Source organism: Coregonus lavaretus, assembly GCF_964263955.1.
Source record: "Coregonus lavaretus genome assembly, chromosome: 3".
NCBI classification, from domain to species: Eukaryota; Metazoa; Chordata; class Actinopteri; order Salmoniformes; family Salmonidae; genus Coregonus; species Coregonus lavaretus.
The window spans coordinates 72,822,068-72,839,053 of record NC_139990.1 but is presented as its reverse complement, the minus strand read 5'-3'; the positions used below and the strand labels follow the sequence as shown (position 1 = coordinate 72,839,053).

At 43.5% G+C, this 16,986-nt stretch overlaps 1 protein-coding gene across 3 annotated transcripts in view; it reads right to left on the bottom strand.

Moving 5' to 3' along the window:
* Positions 1-4,475: 4,475 nt before the first annotated feature.
* Positions 4,476-16,986, bottom strand: part of LOC311122471 (ubiquitin carboxyl-terminal hydrolase 45-like) — a 41,347-nt gene continuing 28,836 nt past the window's right edge. The window contains exons 9-19 of one of the 3 annotated variants that reach the window (XM_084158069.1): positions 14,404-14,491; positions 10,689-10,772; positions 10,239-10,320; positions 9,913-10,004; positions 9,425-9,481; positions 9,164-9,289; positions 8,432-9,074; positions 7,650-7,747; positions 7,382-7,468; positions 7,016-7,163; positions 4,476-5,759 (exon numbers count right to left, since the gene is read on the bottom strand). In XM_084158069.1, the coding sequence (XP_084014195.1) occupies positions 5,629-5,759; positions 7,016-7,163; positions 7,382-7,468; positions 7,650-7,747; positions 8,432-9,074; positions 9,164-9,289; positions 9,425-9,481; positions 9,913-10,004; positions 10,239-10,320; positions 10,689-10,772; positions 14,404-14,491 (1,636 nt within the window). In that variant the 3' untranslated portion in view covers positions 4,476-5,628. Of the gene's footprint in view, positions 5,760-7,015; positions 7,164-7,381; positions 7,469-7,649; positions 7,748-8,431; positions 9,075-9,163; positions 9,290-9,424; positions 9,482-9,912; positions 10,005-10,238; positions 10,321-10,688; positions 10,773-14,403; positions 14,492-16,986 lie in introns of those variants that run through there. The other 2 variants (XM_084158070.1, XM_084158071.1) reach the window with 2 other exon arrangements.

Genomic DNA, 16,986 nt, shown 5'->3' with positions numbered 1-16,986 from the left:
AGCCCCTCTCTCGCTCGCTCATATCCATCCTCCTCATCTCTTCCTTGTTCTCCCTTTTTGCTTTCAGAACCTACAGGGTCTCTGGGAAGGTCAAGGCCTCCTTTCACCCATGCACTGGCCATTCTACTTGGTACAGAATGGGGTTCTACTGTGTTTGGTATTTTGGTATTTTATTAGGATCCCCATTACTATTCCTGGTGTCCACACAAAACATGAAACATTACATAATTTACAGAACATTAATAGACAAGAATAGCTCAAGGACAGAACTACATCAATTTAAAAACGGCACATATCAATACATACACACACACAAAATATCTAGGTCAAATAGGGGAGAGGAGTTGTGCCGTGACGCCTTGCTTTATCTGTTTCTTGAAACCAGGTTTTCTGTTCATTTAAGTAATATGAGATGGAAGGGAGTTCCATGCAATAATGGCTTTATATACTACTATATGCTTTCTTGAATTTGTTCTGGATTTGTGGACTGTGAAAAGACCCCTGGTGGCATGTCTGGTGGGGTATGTGTGTGTGTGTCAGAGCTGTGTATAAGTTGACTATGCAAACATTTTGGAATTTTCAACACTGTTTTTTATAAAAAGAAGAAGTGAGGCAGTCAGTCTCTCATCAACTGTGTTAAGGACATCAATGAACAATTGGACTTTACATCAGCTGAGGTAAATTCAGATTTCTCTCAGGTTTTAGACAACCATGTTCTCTCAGTTAAAGGTTGACGTACAATAGTACCTCAGTATCTCTGTATGATGTGCAACATTTCCACCATAAGTAACTCTTAAAGCATCACGCATGTACTCTAATTCAGGCTATCCACAGTGTTGTTGGGCATCCGTGTCTCTAACCCTAAATGTGTTATGATGATGACAACTCTCTCATTCTCTCTTGCTCTCTGTCTCTCTCTCTCACTCACTCACTCACTCACTCACTCACTCACTCACTCAAATGTACTTTATTATGTTTATTTTTATAGGGACAGTGCACATTAATCAACATTTCTGTAAAAGTGCCAGTTTTAGCCAGCCGGCTAATTTTCAACCACAGTCCCTGTGCAGTTTATTAAAAACAATTAAATGACAATGCAGACAGACAATGAACACATGCAGAGCAACAAATGACAAGCAACACTTAGCATGCAGACATACAGAGCAATAACACAAAAAGCAACCAAACAGAAATACAGAAAAATAATAATGTTTACACACCTCACAAGCTACAGACAATACTCACTCACTCACACACACACAGATGCACTGCCACACTGAAAAGTGTGATTCTCATCTGAGTCCACTCCAGCCAGGAGAACATGGACATGGATATTTCTGCTCAGATGTTCAGCAGTATCTGACCCCAAACAGGTGACGATTTGAGACTGAATTTCTCTGTGAAATATATGTTCAAGGCCCAGCGATAGTGTCCTGTACAGGGATTGTACTTGTACATTGAGCTGCCACACGCTACAGAAGATAGGCTCTGACAGGGCTAATGCATGAATCCTGTGATCTAGCCGTGTGTGAAATGTGGTGCATCTATCACCAAAGTTACAATCCAAAAACAGCTGCCCCACTACATGGAATTCTATAGCGAAGCTTCCAACATTGTAATGTCAATGTCACAATATGGGCCATTTTTAAACAATAGTTGTAGCTGGTGCTTTCAAAGTTGGTTAAATTATACATCATTTGAAAGATAATTTCATGACCTTTCAGAACCACTTTGTCACGCATTCTGCCGAGACTGCCCTTCCTTCTGGTTCGGGCAGGCTGCGGCGTTCGTCGTCACCGGAATACTAGCTGCTGCCGATCTATGTTCTATGTTTCTATGTTGCACCTGTTGTCTGATTGTTACACACCTGTTGCCCATTACGTGATTACTCCTTCCCTATTTAACCCGGTGGCTCCCAACGTGTTTGTTTTTCGTTTCGTGTGTCGTTGGTGAGCGGGTTTGTTCCTCCCTGTGTGGAGGTGTTTTTGTATTTGGATTCTTTACTTATTCAGTAAAGTACGTTTCATTGAGTTCTGTGTCCTGCGCCTGACTTCAATCCACCGCATTACACTGACACTCGTGACACACTTGAAACTAATTTTGAAATGAACCAGGGTTTCCTTTTTAAAGCAATTTATAGAGGTAATTCTGATATGTACCCTAGACTCGAGGTCAAAGTTATGTTGACCTGAATATTGTGAAAATGTGTCTGCTGGATAGCTGGGAATCTAAGCTTTCCAATGATATCTGATGAAAGGGTATACATGAGCAATAACTTGTACACTGCCATTTTTTGTCATAGCGTAACATCAAAAAAAAAATTCCTGACATTTTCTCATCGTTTTAAAGAATGGCATGAAAATATTATCTTTCATGTTTTTTAAAATTAGATTTGTACATAGTGAATGTCTTAAAGAAAGTGGAGAGATGGATTGATGAAAGAAAAGATGGAGAGATGAAAGAGAGTGATAACAGAGAAAGCTCCCATTACTGCACTGCTATCACACATTTTTCCAGCTCTAGGGACATAGACCTTCAAGAAAATCACTATGAGACATCGTCACCCGAAGGGAACCTGACGGTCTAAATTTGGTGGTCTGGCTCATGGGCTAAAACAACTGATTTTATTTGAAATTGCATAAGAGCATTTTATATATTGTTAAACAATTAAATCTAATCTATTTTCAGGGGGAAGGGTTTTGATAAAATATTGCATCAGTTGTTTGTAAGATGAGACGTTATGCATTGCTTGGCTAGAACATTAAAGGAATAAAAAAATAACTTCATTTATCAATAATTATTGCATGAATCATTTTTTGGACCTGAACTTATTTAGCAATATTTAGCAAGCAGCTGGGGACAAGGGGGTCTATAAATATAAATACGAATACAAATAAATCCTTATCGTAATTATAGATGGACATACATTTAGAATTGAACCTATACTTCCCCATTCAGTTCCCTGTTTCGGTAGTGCACCCAAATAAAGAGCATGACCAGATGAGAAAGAGAGAGTGGGAAAGAGCCCAGTGAGCACTGGCGGACGCATGATGTCAATTGATGCTATTGGAATGATCTTTATCAATGGGAGAGTCAATGCCACTGGAAAGTATTTTTAATTTTTTCCCTCCAGGTTAGATTGAAGTCATATTGTACAATCTGTGTGTCTCCCCTCTTTTCATAGGCCTAGGCTATTGGTTGCATTCAAGACAAGGTCATTTTTATTGATCTCAGTCAAGATCAGTAGCCTGTCATTTCAGTAATTTTTGTGGTTGGCTATTAAAAAGATGGATGTTTTCCTAATGCACGTGGCCCTGTTCAGTTCCAATGGCAAACAGCTGCCAGTATCCAGTACATGCAGCCATCTGGTGGACTGTCTGGGACAGAGAACATTGGCTCTATCCGAAAACCTATCTTCAATTGATTGAATTCCATCCAGTATTGTGATCCTGTCTTAAAACCTCTGAAATAAACATTTGAAACACAAGATGACAAGTGAAGAAGACTATAACGCTATAGACTAAAATAAACACCCATGTAGGCCGCCTAACCCAGATGCTGACAGAGAACATGGTTCTCAGAAACAACTCTTGGTACCATGTGCCCAGTGCCCTGAAGTTAATACGCTTCCAAGCTTGAAGGGGACACACTTCTATTTCTGCCACCCAGGCCTTCCATGACAGTGACTAAATGTTAAACTGAGCTTGAGCACTGTCCCTTTGTATTGTACTGTTGTAAGAGATGAACACTGCAGCGGTCCCTTGTCACTGGTTTCCATTACCATCGTGACAGAGGAAAGAGGACCAGGCCCTTTCATTAACTGAGATTAAAATCATATCTAATCCTTCAAGAGAATGTCCCCAAGCAAGGGCTTCTGCTTTTCAAAATAGACCAAATACATGTTTTTTTTATAAAAATGGCTGTGTTGTTGGTGGGTGGCTTGACACTCTGCTTTAATGTTTTAACAGCGTGATTGGGATGTCACAGTGTGTGGGACCAGGAGGGCGGACGATGGGATGCTTTTAGACGTTGCCCTTTTCCTGATTCCACACCCACCTCCTCTTCACCAGCTCGCGACATGTTTCTCAAACAGCGTTGCTTTGCACCCGTCATGGCACATCGCCACCACCGACAGAGTGAATATGGCACCATGGGATTCACTGTGACAGCCCCTGACTAATGGCCGGCACCGTCTTCACACAGTAAAGAGGGATGACACAAATTCCAGTGCAAAAACAACAGCCATACTCATCCACTATCAAGTACTTTCCTTTGGGGGAAAGAAAGAGAGGATTCAAACATCCACTCAAAATAAGAACATGCCAGCTGAGCCTTGTTGGTTTCCCATTTCATAAATTAGATTTATTCTCTTCGATATATATGATTTCACATAACCCAATGGTGTTCCGAGTTCCTTATTGAAATCGAATGACATTTTCAGAAGGAAAAGAAAGCCTGAAGAAAAACCCTGTAGCCTGAGTCACCATAGTTTAGTATTGTGGTATTACACCAAATTCTCATGGTTTTGCATATACATTTCACACAAGCTGTCTGTATGCAAATATATGTTCACTGTAATTATTTGTTCTTAACATGCAGAAGCATAACAATCCTAGAGTGTAGGCACTGAGTATTTCTTTGTTTTGAAATAAATTCATCAAACCGTATTCTTACTTATAGTAAACCTATCACCTCACCAGAATAATTTGGCTATTTCCCAACAACCGACAGATAAAAGATCTCCATTTCATTCCCCCCCAAAAATATTTGCAGAACGATTAACATAAATGGTAAGACACATTTGAATCCCAAGATTGATCAACACATTCACTGCCTTTAGTTTAACTACAGCAGAAAATATGGGATAAAAAGAGAAATGAAATGAAAAGGATTGTTTATTGTCCGGCGAGCTGGCAATCATTTATGTCTCTTTGTGATGTTTAACAATGTGTTTGTATCTGTGTGGTTAGAGATTGTTTGTCCACCAGTGTGCATATGTAATATAATTGAAAAAAACTGTGCCGACCAACACAGTAATGTATTGGTCTGAAACACACTTGGATGGCCAGCCACATTATGGACCTCTCCTTTAGGAATAGTTTGAGATCACATTCTTTTGGCACTTAATTCTTTCGTGTATGTTTTCCATAATTTCATATTATTTCTCTTACCAAAAACTCTTTGGCAATCACGATTTAATGATAGTCACACATTCATATGTTCTACAAAAAAATACAATTCGTATTCACCACAGCAGGCTGTAAAATATAAATAACATAGCATTTTTCTTCTGTATAATTTGTGCTAATTAAATATACTATTCTGCCACTCTCTCCCTTTCTCGCTCCCTTTCACAGACGTATAAGCAACTGTATGGGGACTTTCAGTAAGTGGACCGAGACACGAACAGTATGGTAACCCTTCCATGCTGAGCAGTCCAGCATACATCAAGGTAATGCATGTCCCTGATGGCCTACAAATCCCATCATGCAGTGCATGCCATGTTTCAGGCTCTTGGGAGTCAAAGTTTAGAGAGAGGTATGCCCAAAGCAGGTCTCTCTCTCTTTTTTCCTCTTCCTCTCTCTCCTGAGAGACCAATGATTGTTGGGCAGCTCTGTGCTCTGGCTGTCACAGCAGCTCCTCGTAGAACAGCAGGTAGGCTTGAGAGTTGAGGACCCTGGATTCTGGTACCGTCTGGACATTGGTGTCACTCACATACACCCACTGACCCTGTGTGGCACTGCTTGCTTCCCTTGGACCTGAAACACAGTAAGGGTCTTTGGTGAAATGGGAAGAGATGGAGAGTTTCTAGGAGCCATTACTGTGAGAAACCAATGACTGTGGCTAGCTTACCACAGAAACAGTGACAGAATGAGGAGCAGCATGGACAAAGATATGTTCATAGCAACACTGGTATGTACGTAAGGCAATTGAATTAGACAGAGCATATTACATAATGATAACAACACTACACTTAGGCCTTAAGCCTTACTTCAGGCTCTATTTTACACTTAAACCAGGCGGACACTACAGATTTTTAGCCTGATCTACGGGCACCCGGCGCATTTTTCCAGATCGTAGGGAATTGGAGCAAACCGTAGTAAAACTTAACGCCTCAGCCCGTAAATGTGTAAGCGCATACCCCATTTACGGTTGATGGCTCTCACAGGCACTTACGGTGTCCCGATAATTTTAAAATATGTTGAATATATTTGGACGTATATCAGGCAATTATCGGCAAGTGCGAGTTTTCCAATCGTACTGCCGTGGAGACCGCCAGGCGTACGCTACGATTTGGCTTGACTGAATCGTTAAATGTGAGAGGTTCTCCGATGGTTAGAGCCCGTAGACCGGGCAAAGATCGTGTAGTGTATTTCAGCCTTTACCTGACGGAAGGTTACAGCAGGGTGAGGAAAACATGTATTGAAACGAAAGAGAAAAGGAAAAGCAGTGAGAAGGAAATGAGAGGAAACAAAGACGAGCGTTGTAAGAAGGGATGTGTTGACATGAGGAAAAGGAGAGCAGGCGACAGCGGCGTTGCCATTTGATGGAGACAAACTCTCAGTGGTTACCAAGGCCCCTCTGACCTCTCTATGGTGGCTCACCAATGCTGCCAAGACAATGTCACCTCAAGTCCTATACTAGTTCTTTACCAGCGAGGACAACTGCTCACAAAGACCTCTGTCATAAAGACTTTTTCATTACAGTTGAGCGGCGCTGAATGGCAGGCGCTCTCCTTGAGTGGGGAAAGGAGAAAATACGTCTATATAACGGCGGACATCTATATACACTACAACGCTTTTTCTCTCATAAATACCGCCTTCAAGGTTACACGGAGTGAGGCCTTCACACAAATACAGGCCTTCACACACATACTTTTTACAATCATACAATTCCATGCTTTGGTCGATATATATATATTTTTTTTATGTAAACGTATTGACATAGACTCTTAAGACAAAATCGCTAAAGGAATAGAGTATTTTACGGACAGACAGAAAGAGACAGTAGTTACCTGCCAGGTTTCTGCGCTGTGGCTGCTCGGTTCTCCTCTGGGGCGAGCGGACCTTTACGTACGCGGTGTAGTGGCCCCCGCGCATCGACCCACTGTGTTCGACGATGCCATACAGGTTGTAGAGCACACGCTCCCCCCCCACCAGGTTCTGCCCAAATAGAAACACACAAATTAACTCAGGATGAGGCATTGAGCAGTGCCAAGAGCTCAGACAGAAACAGGAGCGTCTAAGCTATTTGTATCTTTTCAACCATTCACAACAAGCACAAATACATGAGCTACAGTGTCCATGGACCCATATTAATTTCAGTGTAAGGTTTTTAGTAAAGATATTGTCCCTGTTTTCACGTGAAGAAGAGTGAGTACCCTGCAGGATGCCGAGCAGAACGGAGCCAGGTCCAGGATGAGAGGGAAGTTGACGTGACGGTTGACTTTTCGTAGGTTCATCCCTGCCTTCACACACACACACAATCAAAACCACAATCAACCTCAAATATACACTGACACAGTAACAGCCTACACCATGACCACAATTTAGATAAACAGGAGAACACAACGTATTTCACATGAACATGATATATCATATACTATAACGTAAAGATGTGTACAATAACGCATGAAATAATACGCTAACCTGATGGAAGCGTTTGAGGTGCAGAGTGACCACCGGGGGCAGCGAAGAGATCAGTATCTGTTTGCGAGCGCTGGTGTACACCCTGTCAGACTTCTTCTCTGTAAGCAGTGGTGGAAAAAGTACCCAATTAATATACTTGAGTAAAAGTCAAAGATACCTTAATGAAAAATGACTCAAGTAGAAGTGAAAGTCACACAGTAAAATACTACTTGAGTAAAAGTCTAAAAGTATATGGTTTTAAATATTCTTAAGTATCAAAAGTAAATGTAATTGCTAAAATATACTTAAGTGTAAAAGTATAAATCATTCCACATTCCTTATATTAACCATTTTCCAGTCCTGCTAAGCATTCGAAATGTAATGAGTACTTTTGGGTGTCAGGGAAAATGTATGGAGTAAAAAGCACATTATTTTCCTTAGGAATGTAGTGGAGTAAAAGTAGTCAAAAATCTAAATAGTAAAGTAATGTTCAGATACCCTAAAAAACAACTTAAGTACTTTACACCACTGTCTGTAAGCACATACAGACACCACAATGTCACTCTGTGAATGGTAATTTTTCAAATCCATGATTGCTCTGCCTGATACAAGCGTAGCCTAAATGCCTGCATTTGAATATCTGTGTAAATGCGTGACATGGATAGGTGCCGAGTAGCTATGCATTTCCATATCACGTACTGCTGTCACTATCAGGTCAGGATCTCAACAACTTGCCTTTAACAGTGGTTCTCTTTCAAACCAGCACAAGTTCTCTCTCAAACGCTCTATGTGTTCTAAATAACCTGCTGAGCTGCTCTTCCGCAGTTGTTTCTGCCGGCGGTCCGTGCAGCTCTCGCACAACAGCTTGTTGTTGCCCATCAGCAGCTCCACCGAGGTGAACTGGTGAAGGCAGGACTGAACGGAGCATTCCTTGGAGCAGGGCGTGTAGCTGTGGGACAGGGCCTGGAATGCCCCCTGGTGGTGGGGGTGAGGAGACTGTTGAGGATGTTGAGGCTGGGGCTCCCCCTGGTCCTCAGGACAGTGTGTGGAGGGTGAGTCCCCTGAACCAGGGCCCAGGTTCATCTTATGCACTGCACTGACCAGCTGCTCCACAGCACCAACCTGCTGGGTCCTGGGGGAGAGGGCGGACGGGTTAGCGGATGTGGGAGACTGGGTAGGGGTGGACCCTCTGCCACCATGGCTGTGGCCCGAGGAGTGCCGGGGGGTCCACTCGCTCTCCGAGGCTTCGCTGTCGGCATCGTTGCTGCTGTCCTGAGGGCCAGAGTCTTTCTCGCTGCCGTCCGATAGGCTGCTGGTGGCGGCCATTTTGGAACCTCCAGCGGCACGGGCCATTATGGAGGGGGACTCCTCCTCGGGGTGGTCCGAGGGGCTGTCTGCCCCCTTCTCTTCCACAGAGCCAGGGGACTTCCGGCCCTGCTGCTGCTTCTGAGGGAGGTAGACACACACAGTCAGCAAAACACACCCACCCACTGACTCAAACTACACTTACACACAGACACAAAGAAAACAAACACCTGTCCGCTAAGTTTCCTGCTGTTCTTATTGAGCGCTGCCGAAAGCATCTCGTCACCGTGGGAGACGTGAGCTTCTTGCTCCCGACTGCTCTTCCCAGTCCTGCCCGGGTTGGACGGCTTGGACATCTGAACAGCACCAGGACATGACACAAAGACAGAGATGAAACCAACATACTGTACACTTATCACATATGACCAACATGTCAGAAGCAGTATTCTGGACTGGGAACTATTGCAAAACGAATGCAAAGATATGCTCACCCGCTCCTCAATGATGGGCAGGGAGATGTCAATGAAGGCTTCCTTTACTGTGGAGATCTGAGGGAGACAGAGGACAGGCATCCATATCACTAACAATCAAAGTACGGCATGGCTTTCAGCTGGGAACAACTATAGCCTTACAGAAAGATGAACACTTCTCATTGAGAAGTATTTTTAAATGGTTTAACTGTGCATGACACATACAAAACATATGGCTCAGTTGGTAAAGCATGGCGCTTGCAACACCAGGATTGTGGGTTCGATTCCCAGGGTCACCGTACGTAAAATGAATTTAGAATGACTAAGTCGCTTTGGATAAAAGCATCTGCTAAATGGCATATATTATTATAACTGTAGCTGTATGATTAATCATCATTAATTATTAAGGAATACAGCCAAACTCTTCAATGGTTGACCACACACATATACCTAAATGCACCTAGATTCCAGTAACCATAAACAGAATGGACGGGCAATGAATCACTTACATGTTCACACTCCTCACACATGATGGTGTTGGTCAACTCCCCCACAAAGATGCGATCCACAAAGTTCATCTTCACACCCTCCTTCCCGTATGCTGGGATAAAAGGAAATCAAGGTTAATCAAATAAAAAACAACAAAGTTCAGCTATAATCATTCAGAATAAATGTACTTTAACCAATGCCTATGTTCATTCATGAAACATGCTCTGTTTCCTGTGGTTGAGGTATTTTTTTTCTCCATAGTAAGCCATTGAACAGTAAATAAAGCTGCCACAAGATGGGGCTATTGATCTAGGTCAATTCTACTGTGTCAGAATAGAACATGAACCTTTGACTTGGCGTTTGGTCTCATCATCTGCAGTCTTCTCTGTGGGGTAGTTGAAGGATTTCAGAATGCCCGCTTTGATCCGCTGGGAATGTCAAACACTAAATTGATCTCATATAAATGTCACTTAAGTAGATATAAAAATGTGCGACTACAAAATGTAGGTTTTATACAACAAAGGCTGATTCATATAACAGCTACCATGGGAAGCCAAGGAATTGAAACCACTACAAAAATGATAGTGTGTATGTAAATACACATTAGTAAACAAACACACACTTCTTCCAGAACATCTGAATGTACACTTGCATCTCGCTCTCTCTGTGTGTGTGTGTGTGTGTGTGTGTGTGTGTGTGTGTACTGTGCGCTGGTGTGCTGGTACTGCGTGTGTGTACAGCGGCCGTGTGTGTTTGTGTGTGTACACTGCGTATGTGTTTGTGTGGAGTGTGTCACCCAGCCGTCTCTGACAGTCTCGGTGGCGGGGCCGTGGGCAGTGATTGAAGGTGACATGGTCAGTGAGTGTGTCGGCGAGTAGAGCTGTGAAGAGTAAAAACACCAATCAATAGATAATTGGCCGTGGTCTGTGTCTGTGGACCCGACTAGTCGCCCCCATTGTCCCCGGACCCACGCACTGGACTGGCTATTTAGGTCAAAAGCCTGGTTAATCCCAGCTCTGCAGCCCCCCTGCACCCCTCCTGTACCCATCTCCCTAGTCAGTCAGACCCTGCTGAGCCCCACACTAATTAATCACCAGCAGGACCCCCCCGTCCGCCCCCCCCTGAACCCCCCTACCCAAAGTAACAGCGTGTACTGTCCCACGCAAGACTGAGAGGGGCTCAGGGTAAAGGAAGGGGGGTGAGGAAGGAAAGGGGGGAGGGGTGGAAACTAAATCTAAATGAAGATGGGCCAAGAAGAACAGGCCATGCCCCGAGAGGGAGCATTACCTAACGTCTCAGCTAATTGGTGATAATTGACTGTGTGCGATTAGCATATTTAGACTTCTGATACTAAATGGCCAATCAACACAACCACTTGGGCCTCCTAGGTTGGTGGTGACAGGCTATGGGAGAAATGGCCAGTCACTCAGAGTGTGTGTGTGTGTGTGTTGTATTGCACGTTTGTTTGGGCTGATTCCGTGCAGTTGAGGACATTTGAGTTGGTGCAAGCTAAACACGATGAGTGTCTCTACAATTCTGTTTAGAGTAAATAAAATGTGTAAGTGTCATTTTTTTTTTTTTACTATGTGTACACAATTTTTGTTAGGTTGTGTATGCTGTGCAGATCAATTTATGGCAGATGAGTGGCAGCCCTGATTAGAAGAAGCACCTGCAGCTCATCGGCTGTTCTTTGTATCTACACACTGAAGGCGGCTGTAAAGCCAAAATGTCTGTATACGCTATCCCTGACGCAGTGAAAATAATGTACAAAATTTAATAATAGTAAGCTTTATGCGACATCTTTTCGAGTGCAAACCCATTACACCTTTTTTTCAGGTCAATTTATGTGACTTTATTGTAAATTCATCAGACAGTAGATGTAAAATGCATATAAGCGTGTGTGTGTGTGTGCGTGTGTTTACATTTGAGTGTATGTATGAATAGGGCCAGCTCCCCCCCTTCACCCCTCCCTCTCGGACTCCCTGATTGGAGCGGGGGAGGGGGTGACCCTCCAGCACAATGGGGCGACCCACAGCTGCGTGTTTCCCAGATCACACAATGACGCCCGCCGTGCCACTTGCAAGTCACCTAAGTGGCACAACTGTCAGTGTTCACAAGTTTAAAAAGAACCAGGGGGGAAGTCCCAGCCTGTACCCTTGTCCCCCTGTCCCAGGCCCCGGGCTGACCACTCCACACCCGCTACTCTCCTCTCTTTTTGGGGCTGGCTGAGCCACTGGTGGGGCCGAGGGGCCAAATGACTCAGCCTTGGGCTGGGCCCATAGTGGTGGTGGTGGGCTCCCCCTAATTCCTGAACGGGGGGGGGGGGGGGGACAGTCTGCACTTGCCAGAAAACATGGCACCATAAGGTTAAAAGACAATGGCTGGCCGAGGCGCAAAGACCAAACCCTGCACACTGTCATCCACAAGCACAGGTGAATGTCTCCCATGGCTTTTAGCCTGCTCTCCATTGGCGATTGAAGTGTGCTTCTCAATTGCAATCGCAACAATGCCTGTTCTTTTGCGTACTCTTACTAGCTTGGACACCCCCCTGCATGTAGCTTGGCTGCTGGGAGTCTGTCTGGTATCATATACACCGTTGACATAGAGAGTAACAGCTTTATGTCCTCATACTACACAAGACACAGGGTGCGTTTGAGAGCATACAGTGGCCTGCGAAAGTATTCACCCCCCTTGGCATTTTCCCTATTTTATTGCCTTACAACCTGGAATTATAATGGATTTTTGGGGGGTTTGTATCATTTGATTTACACAACATGCCTACCACTTTGAAGATGCTAAATATTTTTTGGGGTGAAACAAACAAGAAATAAGACAGAAAAACTGAAAAGTTGAGCGTGCTTAACTATTCACCCCCACCCAATGTCAATACTTTGTAGAGCCACCTTTTGCAGCAATTACAGCTGCAAGTCTCTTGGGGTATGTCTCTATAGCTTGCCACATCCAGCCACTGGGATTGTTGCCCATTCTTCAAGGCAAAACTGCTCCAGCTCCTTCAAGTTGGATGGGTTCTGCTGTTGTACAGCAATCTTTAGGTCATACCACAGATTCTCAATTGGATTGAGGTCTGGGCTTTGACTAGGCCATTCCAAGACATTTAAATGTTTCCCCTTAAACCACTCAAGTGTTGCTTTAGCAGTATGCTTAGGGTCATTGTCCTGCTGGAAGGTGAACCTCCGTACCAGTCTCAAATCTCTGGAAGACTGAAGCAGGTTTCCCTCAAGAATTTCCCTGTATTCATTCCTTCAATTCTGACCAGTGTCCCAGTCCCTGCCGATGAAAAACATCCCCACAGCATGATGCTGCCACCATCATGCTTCACTGTGGGGATGGTGTTCTCGGGGTGATGAGAGGTGTTGGGTTTGCGCCAGACATAGCGTTTTCCTTGATGGCCAAAAAGCTCAATTTTAGTCTCATCTGACCAGAGTACCTTCTTCCATATGTTTGGGGAGTCTCCCACATGCCTTTTGGCGAACACCAAACGTGTTTGCTTATTTTTTTCTTTACGCAATGGCTTTTTTCTGGCCACTCTTCCGTAAAGCCCAGCTCTGTGGAGTCTACTGCTTAAAGTGGTCCTATGGACAGATACTCCAATCTCCACTGTGGAGCTTTGCAGCTCCTTCAGGGTTATATTTGTTGCCTCTCTGATTAATGCCCTTCTTGCCTGGTCCATCAGTTTTGGTGAGCGACCCTCTCTTGGCAGGTTTGTTGTGGTGCCATATTGTTTCCATTTTTTTAATAATGGATTTAAATGGTGCTCCGTGGGACGTTCAAAGTTTCAGATATTTTTTTATAACCCTACCCTGATCTGTACTTCTCTACAACTTTGTCCCTGACCTGTTTGGAGAGCTCCTTGGTCTTCATGGTGCCGTTTGCTTGGTGGTCCCCTTGCTTAGTGGTGTTGCAGACTCTGGGGCCTTTCAGAACAGGTGTATATATACGGAGATCATGTGACAGATCATGTGACAATTAGATTGCACACAGGTGGACTTTATTTAACTAATTATGTGACTTCTGAAGGTAATTGGTTGCACCAGATCTTATTTAGGGGCTTCATAGCAAAGGGGGTGACTACATATGCACGCACCACTTTTCCAGTATGAATTTTTTTGAATTTTTTGAAACAAGTTATTTTTTTAATTCCACTTCACCAATTTGGACTATTTTGTGTATGTCCATTACATGAATTCCAAATAAAAATCAATTTAAATTACAGGTTGTAATGCAACAAAATAGGAAAAACGCCAAGGGGGTTTAATACTTTTGCAAGGCACTGTACATTCTGCTCAGTCACCTAACTGATCACCAAAAAAATTAAAATAAAAATAAATAAAAAAGGCATCCTAAATAACTACTCATTACAATTTGTAGATCGGTCCGTCTGCTCAGTCAGTGTGGATCTCAAACACGGCCACTGGCACAGAGAGGGAGCCATGGTACTAGGCTGAGTGGAAGAAGGATGTGGCGTTTGTAATGTGGGTCTATCGTCTCACCTTCGTCTCCTCTACTCTCATGGAGTCCAGTAGGTAATGGAGAAGCTCCTGGCTGTCCTGCTGCTGGTAGCCCTTAAAGCGTGGAGCCCTGGTGAGACAGAGAGAACACAGCTTAGTCAGAACACATATAATCACACAGAACCCTTGTCAAATGTGTACACATACGCACACTTGTGTAAAAAACATTTCCCTAAAGGACAGCGTAATTCCGCATTCCTTACGTATTTTTTTTTATTTTTATTTTTTACAGATATTGACAGATCTTGAGAGAGGGAGACAGTTGAGAGGGATGTAAGTTAGAGGTGGACAGGGGATCGAACCGTCTCCAGGGTCAGTACATGTGGTCTGAAGCTGGCAACTCTACCGCTAAGCTAGACCTGTCACATGTATGTTGCTGATAACGGATAATATTTTACAAAATCAGTAAATCTATGACAGGCAAACACAAATCATTGGTACACAAACACCCACCCTCCCACACACTCAGACAAGCATGCACAAAGCAATCAACCACATGCACAAAGCAATCAGCTGTATCAATAGTGCATACAGAGACATCAATGAGAGTGGAGAATGACCATTATCTTTTCTCAAGGACTTTTCGTTGGTTCATCCGTTCAATTTCCTCTCCTCTCTGCAGCTTTCTGGCGCTTAAAGGCAGCCATTGTTTCATTCCCACAGCTTTCATTAAACCAGTTAGGGTCACACACACAAATATACAGTGAGGGAAAAAAGTATTTGATCCCCTGATGATTTTGTACGTTAGCCCACTGACAAAGAAATGATCAGTCTATAATTTTAAGGCTAGGTTTATTTGAACAGTGAGAGACAGAATAACAACAACAAAATCCAGAAAAACGCATGTCAAAAATGTTATAAATTGATTTGCATTTTAATGAGGGAAATAAGTATTTGACCCCCTCTCAATCAGATAGATTTCTGGCTCCCAGGTGTCTTTTATACAGGTAACAAGCTGAGATTAGGAGCACTCCCTTTTAGAGTGTGCTCCTAATCTCAGCTTGTTACCTGTATAAAAGACACCTGTCCACAGAAGCAATCAATCAATCAGATTCCAAACTCTCCACCATGGCAAAGACCAAAGAGCTCTCCAAGGATGTCAGGGACAAGATTGTAGACCTACACAAGGCTGGAATGGGCTACAAGACCATCACCAAGCAGCTTGGTGAGAAGGTGACGACAGTTTGCGATTATTCGCAAATGGAAGAAACACAAAAGAACTGTCAATCTCCCTTGGCCTGGGGCTCCATGCAAGATCTCACCTCGTGGAGTTGCAATGATCATGAGAACGGTGAGGAATCAGCCCAGAACTACACGGGAGGATCTTGTCAATGATCTCAAGGCAGCTGAGACCATAGTCACCAAGAAAACAATTGGTAACACACTACGCCGTGAAGGACTGAAATCCTGCAGCGCCCGCAAGGTCCCCCTGCTCAAGAAAGCACATATACAGGCCCGTCTGAAGTTTGCCAATGAACATCTGAATGATTCAGTGAAAGTGTTGTGGTCAGATGAGACCAAAATTGAGCTCTTTGGCATCAACTCAACTCGCCGTGTTTGGAGGAGGAGGAATGCTGCCTATGACCCCAAGAACACCATCCCCTCCGTCAAACATGGAGGTGGAAACATTATGCTTTGGGGGTGTTTTTCTGCTAAGGGGACAGGACAACTTCAACGCATCAAAGGGACGATGGACGGGGCCATGTACCGTCAAATCTTGGGTGAGAACCTCCTTCCCTCAGCCAGGGCATTGAAAATTGGTCGTGGATGGGTATTCCAGCATGACAATGACCCAAAACACACGGCCAAGGCAACAAATGAGTGGCTCAAGAAGAAGCACATTAAGGTCCTGGAGTGGCCTAGCCAGTCTCCAGACCTTAATCTCATAGAAAGTCTGTGGAGGGAGCTGAAGGTTCGAGTTGCCAAACATCAGGCTCAAAACCTTAATGACTTGGAGAAGATCTGCAAAGAGGAGTGGGATAAAATCCCTCCTGAGATGTGTGCAAACCTGGTGGCCAACTACAAGAAACGTCTGACCTCTGTGATTGCCAACAAGGGTTTTGCCACCAAGTACTAAGTCATGTTTTGCAGAGGGGTCAAATACTTATTACCCTCATTAAAATGCAAATCAATTTATAACATTTTCGACATTCGTTTTTCTGGATATTTTTGTTGTTATTCTGTCTCTCACTGTTCAAATAAACCTACCATTAAAATTATAGACTGATCATGTCTTTGTCAGTGGGCAAACTTACAAAATCAGCAGGGGATCAAATACTTTTTTCCCTCACTGTACATGCATACCCAGACAATGACCTCTTTCTGCCTTCATGTGTTAAGCAAGATTCCAAGTAAAGAAGATTACTGACTTTGTTAAAGGTGTCTCCTATAACAAAGACATACATTCATTAATTCATTAAATTTGATGTTTTACGTGAGAATTTCTTTCTTTACGTGGCTAATTGTAAAAAAATGTTTTGGGACATTGCAGGTGAAAATGGCTGTTAGCGATGGAGCTCTATGGTATTTCTGGGCTTACATTTACATTTACGTCATTTAGCAGAC